The sequence below is a fragment of the Haliaeetus albicilla genome, chromosome 1 (genome assembly GCF_947461875.1).
Source record: "Haliaeetus albicilla chromosome 1, bHalAlb1.1, whole genome shotgun sequence".
Lineage (NCBI taxonomy): Eukaryota > Metazoa > Chordata > Aves > Accipitriformes > Accipitridae > Haliaeetus > Haliaeetus albicilla.
Window position 1 is genome coordinate 7,142,087 of NC_091483.1, and position 11,848 is coordinate 7,153,934.

The 11,848-nt window shown below is 45.1% G+C and overlaps 1 protein-coding gene across 1 annotated transcript in view; it reads right to left on the reverse strand.

The window, feature by feature from the left end:
• The window catches only part of FRAS1 (Fraser extracellular matrix complex subunit 1), a 173,656-nt gene extending 169,491 nt beyond the window's left edge, over nt 1-4,165 (reverse strand). Inside the window, exon 1 of the mRNA XM_069774067.1 lies at nt 3,893-4,165. Coding sequence (XP_069630168.1) covers nt 3,893-3,971 — 79 coding nt within the window. The 5' untranslated portion in view covers nt 3,972-4,165. The remainder of the gene's footprint in view (nt 1-3,892) is intronic.
• Between the last annotated feature and the right edge of the window lie 7,683 nt (nt 4,166-11,848).

The window sequence follows — 11,848 nt, forward strand, 5'->3', positions numbered from 1 at the left end:
AATCTTCCTCAGACAGAAGTCAGGGACACACACAATGATCGAAGTAGGAGAATGCAAGGCAGTAAAACAGGGACGGACACTAACCTCACAAGGACCTGACTGCACCGTCGCCAACAATCACCCAGTTTTGAACAGGGCTAGTATCGTCACCCATTCCCACAATCACTTCACACTCTCAGATGGGTGACAAATTCAGACATTTGGTGCCACGTGTGCATATGTTCTCTCCCTCCACTGTCAGAAAAGCTGCCACCGATATGAGAGGAATTCTGACAATATACACATAAGGTGAAGCTCAGAGTTGTAACTTTGAGTAACTGTCCGAGCTCTCACTGAAATAAAGGGAAGCCACAGTTATTTGAGAGCAAAATACGGCCCTTAAAAATGCAAGGTTACACAGCATTTAAATTGCATGCTAAAGAGCAGTCTCTTCCCTCTGCTCCTATAAATCCTTTTACTATTTGCAGGAGAAACAAATAAGCACATGATTATACACATAAAAACACAATCACGGCAAGGAGAGCTGGTGTGAATTCCCACTCCTAAATCACTCCTCCATGGGCAACAGGTCACATTTCACCTAATGACAGGCTCATGGGACTCCTCCTGCTTCAGTCTTGCTAGTCCTCGCCACTGATACTGCCAGCTGAGAGAAAGGTTCTCCGAGCAAGTGATAGAGACATATACACATGCAAACATACTTTATATATGCTACTTCAATAAATCAAGTAAGAGGTTAGAAAATAAAACCATGAGTAAGTTGAATGACAGTTCTTTCATTGATTTTCTGGGAAACAGCCATTCTTGAACAACTACACATATCTGTCTACTGAAAACGTGACAAGAATGCGAAATCAAAAGCAATCCAAGAAACTCAAAAGATGAAAAGAAAAGACAATGTGGGAACAGCTGTCTCAAAGGACCACCCAAAGAACTAAGAATTTCCTCATCGAAGAGTAGTGTTTTCCATAAAATGCATATTAGACAAATTTGTACAGAAAACCTTGGAGTTACACTGCTTTGAATCAAAAGCTCCTCCTTCAAGCCGGTCTTCAGCTCAGCTACAAGAGGCTGCAGAGGCACCATCAAGAATTATTTTCCCTTGCCAAGTAGATGAGCCACAAGAGCCCAATCGTGTTTCTCTCAAATTTAGCAGATACCATTCTACTCATATTGACAGTAAACAAACTGAGCCCTACCCATCACATGCACAGACTCAGCACCAAAGAGGACTAACATGCTGAAACACAGGGTTTCACTCTCACATCTGGAGAGCCCCCACATGCCACCCCACAAACCATGTGGTTAACCACTTTACATCTGACAAGCTCATGGTGGTGCCAAGTCACTTGAATGCAACTAAGACTCAGACCCTCAGCAATTACCTGTTCATTTATTTGCTTGACTTTCACAGCAATTTCTGTTTACGGAAAAACACCCAAACACTTGACGATACCTTGACTTCATGTTACTGCACTGATTTTCAAATACCAATTATCTTCCTGCCCCCCACATTTCTCTCCTCCACCACGCTCTTATTTTGGCAAGAGAGGATAATTGCAAGGTTCGTCATCCAGTTGCAACTCAAAACTCAGTGCAAAACACGAGGTCACATACTGTTGGAAAGCATGTGGAAAAAAAAGAAATACTTAATACCAGTTAGTTAAGACCAGCACAACTCTACTATTATACTCCTAAAAAAGCCTAGCTGCCCTTTCTTTATTGCTCACTGACAGCTATAGTTCCTTAAAAGTACCAACGTAACAAAGTAACTAACAACGGTTTGACACCCTAAAACGTGAAACATGATGGCATCAGAGCCCCCACTTATGATTTGAAAACCTTAAAGACACAGGGGAAAACTATCAACAACAACAAAATCAGCATTTCCTACTTTTTCTTCAAGAGGCTGTAATTACATCTAGGGCCCTTTGTGCCAGGCACTATAAACACATCGCGAAAGAGCAGTCGTGTGCCAAAGAGCTCATCGCCTATGGGGACAGAGCACAGAGTAAGGACCAAGGCAGCAGGGCGAGAGCAGCTGCCTCAAATATCCCAGGCAGGCAACAGCAGGAATGAGACAGACCTTCAAAAATTTCTCTCCCAGCTCTACAGCCTACTCCCTCCATTGCACTCTGTAGAGACAGGCTCGCCCCGGCCCATGTGGGACTAGAAAGCAGACACAGACAGTCTGATTCTTCCTCTCCATTAAAGCAAAGGCGTATTTCACTCCCTCACAAGTTACCATGGGGAATACCAAGATATAACCCATCTTTACAGAACTTGGAAAATCCTTAGTTAAAAAAACCTATTAGCTATTTTTTATTCACAATTGTGAGTGAGCCCAAAACATCACACACACACATTAAGCAACATCGCTCTTTGTTATAGTGCCCTGGCTTCATGTGCAGCTCCAAGTCACCAGTGTGATTAACGACTGTTTGCAAAGCTCACCTGAAAGGGTTTCCTTGAATGACCACATTGCCTTTCACATACTGAAGAAGCTTTGGAAGAAATACCCCAACTTTTTGCTTTGGTATTTTTGTGTTGGGCATCTGATTTGGGGGCTTTCGGGTTTGGGTTTTTTTCTTGGTGTGGTGGTTTTTTTTGTTTGTTTGTTTTTTTTAAATAAAAGTTAAGTCTCTCAGAGTACTGCCCAACAAGTTAATATCCCAAATTCATATCTAACAGCTCCTCAGCTCACATACACATAGCTATTTTTAACTACTGTTATTCACTAAAACAACTATACCAAATGGGAATCCCAGTGTTATGGTGGGAGCAGTACTTGGGGAGTCTGCCACTTTGGAAACCAACGACATACAGTCGCACTGCCAAAGGAAAAGCTGGAAAACAGCCTAACGGGACAAACGCAGCCACACTGCACTCCCAAACTTAAAACATCAGTAACTTTACTGCCTGACAACATCGTAAGATCATAACCTTGTACTTTTTACCAGTCTGTCCAGAACACTTTTTGAAGGATAGAAGAAACCAACACTTGACGCCTGCTAAAGCACTATTAGAGCAACATCCACACGCGCCACATCGAGCTCAGCCCTCTTCTCCTAGAGGAAGGAAAGGTGGATGGACTCCTACCTACTCTCCACAGCTCCTGTCACCGCTGCCCAGGCTGCCTCGGCCAGCAGACCACAAGCCCACGCCACGGCGTTCCCGAGTCCCGTGGGCAGGCGGCTTAGCCCTCCGCACCGCCACGAACACCCGTGGAGAGTGTGTCCGGGACAGCTTGAGGGCTGGCTGTGCCCCAAGCGCTGCCGCTGACTGACCCAGCTCAGCCCACCTCACACGCGGGCTCTGGGTGGTTTCTGTGGGTTTAGACAATTAATACCCACCAAAAACAAAGCTAAAAAACCCCACACCTTTTCGGGTAACCCCACCCTCAGCTTGGCAGGGGGTTTACTGCTATCCTGGGCTGCCTCCTCGCCCTCCCGCCGTCAGGAAAAGCTGCCGAGCAGAAGGGGAAGCCCGGCAGCGCCGGGGCCACCCTCCCGCCTCTCATGCTCGAAGCGGGACACGCTCCTCCATCGCCGGCGCTTAACGCCCGCCAGCCCTCAGCCGCTTGTGGGCACTCCGCCACCACCACCCCCGAGCGGGAAGAACCGGGGGAAGGGGGGGGGAACCCGGCATGGGCACGGCTTCACCCCGCTCCCCTTCGCCCCGCCTGCGGAGAGGCCGCCAAAATGGCGGGGGGCTGGAGGCGGACCCCCGCCCGGGCTAAGGGAGAAGGAGAAAGAAAGAAAAAAATGCCCCAACCACCACCACCCCCCCGAAAGAGGGGGACTTCTCCTCAGCCGGAGAGCTCGGCTTCTCTCCTCAGGTCACCAACCCCCCCGCGGGACGGAGGGGGCCGGGGCTCGGCGCGACGACTCACCTGAGGAAGAGGAGGCGGCGGCGGCCAGCGCCGCGCTGAGGAGGCACAGCGTCGCCCAAGCGGCGGCCGGGTCGCCCATGGCCCCGCCGCCGGAGGCTGCGGGGGGGGGGGAAGAAGGAGAGACGCCGCGTCGGGGGAAGAACGAAGGGAGAGAAGGCGGGGAGCCGGGTGGGACTGTGACCCTCGGCAGGTGCCAGGGGCAGCGCCTCGACCCCCCTTCGCCCCGCCGCCAAACTTTCCCCGCAGACAAAGCGGCAGCGGCCCCGCAAGAAATGCGCCGTAACCCGCCCGCCCTCCGCCCCGCCCCGGGCAGCGCTTTCCCCCTCCTCTCCCCCGGCACCTTTTCACGGGCGAGGCGGGGGGGGATCGAAGCCGAACGGCGGGGCCGGCAGCCACGGCCGTGCCCCTCGGGTGGGGGCGAGGGGAGCCCAGCTTCTCCCTCCTCCTCAACCCCCCCCCCCGGCTTGCTACCTGGTGAAGTAGCAGCCCACGGTAAATCCGCAACCTGTCCCGGCTGCAGCGGCGGTGGGTTTTCCTCCCGACGATCAGGCAAAGCGAACGTGTCGGGGGTTGGAAAGCGTGGCGGGGAACGGAGGAGAAAGAGCGTTTTTGACAGCGCGGGGAGCTGCCGGGGGGCTTGATCCTGGGCACAAGGCGATGGGCTGGGACGGAGAAGTCGCCTTGCAGAGGGGTTTTGAAGCTTTTCATCAGTTATTGATGTGTGGGTCTCAGTTTTGTTTGCAGGATTAAAAAAAAAAGGGGGGGGTACGATCTGTTTACTAAAAGAACTGTTTTCTTGTCACATAGGTCCACATTGAAAGAGTCTTTCAATTTCCTCCTTCAATTTCAAGTCCTTCGCTCTTTACCCATTATATAGACTTCCTCTATAGAGGAAGAGTCAAACATTACCCATCACAAATCAAGGACTCAAACCAAGAAAAACTACCAAAGCACTCCACAAACCCCAACTTCGACTCTTCCCACCGTAATATTTCCCTTCTTTAGGCATTTCTCCACACACAGAGTACCCGCAGCACTTCCCAGCTCCTGGCCGGTCATTAAAAATTTACTAATTCACACCTCCAGCACCACACACTCGGCAGAAGGTATTGGAGCCAACTTTTCCAAGTGCTTCTGCGACATGAAAGTTGGGTTCCTTTAAGTCGGGGGACAAGGAAATCCAGCCACAAGTTTTGAAGTCACAGCCATTAAATCCCTATGTGCAAAAGCCTAAAACTGAAACAAACTAGAAAAGTGATCCTAGCATTGCCAGTCTATGAATGAAATCTTTTTTTTTCCCCCAGGTAATTTCAATGTACCTGCTTCATAGCAGTACCTCAGTTACCACGTAGCAGTCAGTCAGTCATACAAGGATGGACTGCTGCAGCCTTCTTCTCCCGCTTGCTTAAAACAAAGTCTGTCTGATTAAATGCAACTATGTCAGCTAAATTTAATAGTAATTCCTCTTGATAATTCTATCTGTTCAATTTTGATTCACTTTCTGATGAACACTACCATCTCGAACTCCAAGTTGAAGGTCAATTTTTTTCAGGATTGTATGCCATTAATTACTGTACCGTAATTCCAGCAACAAATGTGAGAAGTGAGATGTACAGCATGGCACTGATCCAAGATTCAAACAGCAATTTGCATGATGAGTTTCTCAGTGCTTTACCGAGTTAATACTCATTAGCTATGAGCAGGAGTTACTTTTTATAAAAATAAGAGCAAGGAGACATAGGAACCACCACTGCACGCACAAACACGAACCAAATATTTCATGTTCATTTCAAATACGGTAGAAATGATGAAAGAAAGAGAAATACACAGGCCCTAATTCCCTTCTAATTACTCAAGTGAAATTCAGGACAACTCGACCAAACTCAAAAGGAGCACTAGCAAGGCAAAACAGGTGGAAACAGTAAGAAAAGCCAGGCACATGCAGGCTTCATTAACTCAAGAGATGTGTAAAGTCCAAGAGATGCCTGCCATGTGGAGACATTCTTATACCAGGTGCATGTTCAACAAAGCAGCAGCTCAGTGGAACATTTCTGGTTCCTCCCTGTTCTAGCTTTCTGTTAAACAACCGGTAAAACCAAGGCAACCGAAGACAATGCTGCCAATGTTTTCTTGCTATATTACCACCTTGCCAAAATGCACAGCTCCTTTCAAATTACCACTGCAGAGCGGTCTGGCTCTTAGCTTTGGATCATCTGAAGATATGCAGAAACACAGCCTCTGACATCCGAGGGTTTCAGGCGGTGCAGGAGAAAAGCTCCAAGAGACAGCATAATTTACTAAGATAAGGTATTTTTCCTTGACACCACTCCACATAACAGCTGAAACAAAAATTTATCACCTGCTCATGCTCTCGGTGAGATTGTCATTCTCACCAATGCTTTAACAGAAGCAAGATAGGTCCTTCCCTACTACCTAAGATTGAACAAGACAGAAATAAGCAATTAGTAAGGAATGGCAACTGCACTTGGGAGGTCAGTTTCATTAGTCTTTCCCTTTCACATGTATTTTTCATTGCTGTGCTCAGTTGCATGCTAGTCTGTTTCCTTCTCCCTCCACGCTTTTCTTCAGGGGGAGGACGCACACACAGAAGGAAGCCACAAAGCAAACTGCTTACCTGCACATTTTTTGACTAATTTATGTTCCTGTCTATCTTTCCGCTACTATTCTCTGTGCTTTTACAATTTGTTTCCCTCGTTCAGCTGCAGCTTCCCCCACCCTATTTCTCCTACCTTCCTTTCTGCGGTTCCAAGCTTGAGTCTCCTTCCCTCTTCCTTTTCTGCCCACCTCCAGAGTACCAACCTGCTCATCATTCCCATGCCACCATCTTGCTTTTGTCATTTCTCCAGCTTTCTTCCAACAGGTCCTGCTGCACAGTTCCCAATTCCTGACGCCCTATGCAGCCATAAAGCAATAAGGTTTTGCTTTCTGGGAGTGGAGAGTAAAACATACTGCCAGGATCCAACTCCTCTGTTTTCCATGCTCAAACTGTCTTAACAACTGAAATGAGGTTTGAGAAAGTCAGACCTGCTATGCTTCCTCACATTCTGTGTGTTTTTTACTAGTCCTGTCTACATTCATACCCATTCAGCAGGGTCTCTCTCTGCTACCAGAGTCACCCCCTCAGTAATACTCCGTATTCCAGCTCTCACCTATGCCCAGCAGCTCCAACCGTCCTGCTATGATGCATTTCCCTCCATGCTGTGTCCTGCTGAGCCCTACTACTACATACTAGTAGCCCTAAAGCCCTTTAAGAAATGAAGGGATTTAAGAAGGAAGTTCAGGAGACCTCAAAGTCAGGCAAGGCAGCTCCTTCAGGCATGTGTTAATAGCCAGCAGGCAAGAAAAGAAAGATCCAAGCTGAGCAACAGAAGATACTTGATCCCCAAGGGAATCCATTCCTACACAAAGACATTTCGGACTGTAACACAAGTCCTGGTGCAACACAGGGAAAGAGCAAAGGCTGAAGTCAATTCCTTCCCACCTCACCAAAGTACCCACACAGAGAGGCAAAACACTTGTCAGAACTCACCCCATTCTGATCTCACCAGACCTGAAAAAGTAGATTTGTTATCTCATGGAGAGAACAGGTATTTCGCCACTATCTGTCAAAGGCAAATAGTGTTACAGGTTTGAAATCATTTCAGATTACTGTAAAAGCAACTTACATTAATATTAACACTGTTCCAATCAAGCTGTTAAAGTCTGAAGAACTGGAGATCCGTAATATACATAGTTTTAGAAATTTACCCATTCCATGATATGCATTAAGAGTATTTTCCCCTCTGGAGAAGAAAACATTTCTCAAGTTTTGCACCAAGGCCTCCCACGCTGTTTCAGAAATTCAAAGTTTAGTAAAGTCTTGTCCTTCACTTTTTTTTTTAAACTCCTAAGTCAACACAAAAGCGGAATTTCTGTTTTGAGTCTACTTACAAGTTAACAGGAAATGAAGTTACAGAATAAGCTTCAGACTGTCTAGAGAAATATGAGATTGTTCCAAGACTGAAAGCGTGAAGGGTGCATTTTGCAAAGCAATGACCCAACTGTCAACTGCAGCCACATATCTTGGAACTACGAGCACAAGTCACTGAGGTTGTATGAATAAACCATTTTTTAACCATCCTTTTATCAAATCTCTAGGCATAGCTCAATTTTCTGCACATTGGTGTTAAAGATCTGTTTCTTAGTTTGGCATGCAAATCACCGGTTTGAGCAATTCGGGCCATGCATAACTTATGTTTATTGAAAGCTGGGCATGTGCTGGCACAGACTTAAACAGAATAGCTGAAGAAACATGTTTCTGAAAAGGATCCGTCTCATACCAGCTCTGCTGGCTGAAGTCTCTTCTCAGGATCTTCTGAATTTCTTGGAATTTAGCCCACATGGTCCCTACTCGGAAATCTGGGGGTTAAACCTTCCAAAGAAGATTGTGACCTTCATACAGGAACTTGTCAGACAGAAGTAGGCTCAGATGTACTCCTATACTTGTTTCAAGACTACTGCTTTCTTGGACAATTAAAAAAAGCTGACAAGTAGACAATTATGAAATGGATTCTCCTGTGAATCCGCTACTTCCAGAATCCCTGGCACTTCAGTTCTTGCAGTTAGAAATTCTTCCAAATTTTACCCAATATAAATATGGATTCCTTTCTTTAAGGCTGCTAAATTACAGAAATGAGTCATGTAAATTATTTTTATATGTATTAATTACATTTAATCACTTTGAACTTCTAGCTTCTGGTTAAGTTGGTCATTGCTCTTCTGTGGAAAAAGGTAAACACGAGGCCAGAATCTACCCTCTGCGCAGCTCTTCTTTCTTCTGCTGTTAACATTTCCAGCCTGTCCTGTGAGCAGAATTTTGCCATAGCTGATTTTTTTTTTTTTTTGGCATGTTGGTCTATTTCTATTCTGTCTGTTTTTGCTCTCTCTTTTTTTTTAAGAATAAGCTGATCTGTTGAAGTCCAGAGAATGGTAGAACAAACTGACCTTCTTCAGTGAGTAACAGTACCAGTGCTGTGCTTGCATTGACCAGAGCTTTTCACATCTCTGGGAGGAAAAAAAATGTAGATGGCTTTCTCCATAGAGAAAACTGAGGGTAACGAAGCAATAGCTACAGGTACAAACATTCCACGAACAACAAAATTACACTGTACCTTCTTCCCTTGCCTGGAGTTAAAAGTGCATGCCAGATGCAAGTCTCCTAATCAATATTAAATAGCAGAAACAACTCATGTCTGATAACAGTGCTTTGCTGAATTCCAAGCAGCAAACCCTGTCAAAGTTGAATGAAAATCTCTACTGGTAGATGTTTTGCTTGGCACAAAACAATGTGCCAGAGGCTGCAACTGTGCCATTAAGTAATTCACAGTTCTCATATGAAAAGTAAACAAACGCTGCATGAAATGGCCCAAGCTTTTTGGGAGAGGACTTAATACTCATTCCCTAACGTGTCAAGACACTGTCACTGACTAGGAGCTTGGCTTGACTTTAATGTGTTCGTGGTTGTTTACAGATGGTATTGTATCACCCGGAAGGATGAAGGATTTATTTGTTTAATTTAAAAAAGAAAGGATTTTTTCTAATCTAAGTGTGAGATCAAGCACTGAATGGGTTTTATCTGGCCAAAGAGAAAACAACTTCCTTTCATAATATTCTGATGCTGTGATAAGGCTAGGAGATTAAATTCTCCCTCATGCCTCATGAAGCCTGATATACCCTAGCCATCTTTCACTACTAAATATTTTATTTTGGTCAGTCTTTTGCCAGAGGTAAGCAAAACTGCTTTTTTTACCAATATATGTATTTGGAGAGATGTGTTTTTAACAGGATGCCTTGAAGTTACTCTTCTAATATTATTAATTTGACCTTCTCCCCACTTGGTCAATGTCCCTCAGAAACATTAAAATATACTTTTAAAACACCTAAGTGTGTGTGGCTCAATACACACACACACATGGATACAATGCCTGTCCTTGATTTCAGTTTCAAGTTCTCCAAATTGTAGGTAGCCTTTACAACACCTTTTTTACAAAAGCTTTGGTAAGAAAATGACAGAAGAGTCTGCATTTCAGAGTCTGGAAGCTCTACACCTAGTAGACATTTCACCCCTTCACATAACAGCCAAGACCACAAACCACTACCAAAATAAAGGAAATGCAGCAATCTTTTCCCAATGTCTCTGCACACAGGCAAAGAATAAGACACCACCTCCATGCACTACATGTAGTGCTACAGATTTTCTTAATAAGCATTTTTAAAAACAACGAGATTAGGCCATTAAAAAAATTGCATCTCTTTGAAGCCACTATCCATTCATAATTGATGCTCGTAAGGATTTTGGAAAAAAACCCAACCAAAACATATTAAAAATAGTTTTCTTGAACAACTTGAGCTTTCACTGCCATCTCATCTATTCACAATCCTGTTGAAAAGCCCCTGAGAGGTGGAAAAGCAACCCTTCCACAAACCGAGTGCCCAGCACAAAATTACTTCCCTTCTTTTTATGCAGGGGTGCCTGCATTTTCGCTTGGTAAGTGCACGTCTGCATTGGCTATACATGTGCTACATAGCACACACAGACCAGGCCTTTAGTTTTCGGGAAGCGTATGACTGACCGCACTCACGCAGCAGAGCTTTCCAGCAGAACCGCAAGTACAAAGGCCACCAGGCAGCACACTGGTAGTAAATCCAGCAGGCATTTCCAGAAACCTCAGAAACAGTAAATGTCCTTCTACTAGATGGTACACATGCATACGTACTTCAACTAGGATGACGTCCTCATATTTCACTGTCCCGGTCCCCAAAATCCACTTCCTATCCCCGACAAACCCTGGGAGCTGAAGGCAGACATGTTTGGGAAAGCCCAGTTACAGGAACCATGCTTGCAATGGTTCCAAGTCCCTGAAATAAAGCTTTATTTTTCACAAGGCACTGCTAGCATAAGGTCACTGTCTACCTTTGTTAGCACACCATCTTTTCTAAAAGCTTGGAATAGTAGCTAGCCTGTGTACAGGTCGCTTCCAAATTTCTGTTCTCATAATCAATTTCACTAATGCTGGGAAATGAAATTTACCTGACTTACTTTGTCAAGGGGCATCTTAAAGAAAAAAGTTTTGCCTTACTTTTCTCTTATTTCTGCACCAGTCACTTTTCCTCCTAGATACTCAAGAGTCCATGCTGCCAGCAATGTAATCGCAGGACTCCTCCTGCTGGCAAGATGCAGCTTTCAGGAAAGAGCAAAGTATTTTTAATCACTACCCCTTTCCCTGAAAACACTTAACACTTTAGGGTTGGGGTTTTTTAAGCCGTCTTTAGGCTGAGAGAACAGTCCCCCAAACGTTTCTCCATTTTAACAATACAAAGGCCTTTACAAGTCCAGTTGCAAATAAATACCATCGGCACAGGTTTCTAATATAAAGATGCCCACTAGAACAACCTACAGGCTCACAGAAGACCTGCTACCCCGTTGAGGATCCCACCAAAGCTTCCAAGTGCCACAGCCCCTGACATACACACGTCTAGCTCTGCCAGTGACCAACACAACATGGCATTGCATAGTCACCATGTGCAGTAATAGTTCATCTTATCCCAGCATCTCCCAGTACCTGGCAATTTGGGAAGACTGGGTTTCCCCCCTTGTTTTCCAAGTACTCTTGCAGCTGAAGAACTTCATGTTTAACTTAACAGGATTTGACTCTACGAAATTCAACACTCCTCCAATTACTTTTGTATTTTTCACAGGCAGTTTCAGCAGAAAGCCTGACCTTTGTTCTCAAAACCTTCACAAATGAGCACTCGCCTTTGCTAAATGGTAGAACACTTACCCACTAGGGGTAAAAGTAACCCTAAAAATAAGCAGCTTATATTGAAGGCCATTGATGAAAGACAGTACTAAATCTTAAAAGTCAATGAGTGTCCCCAAATCAAGTCTCCCTTGAA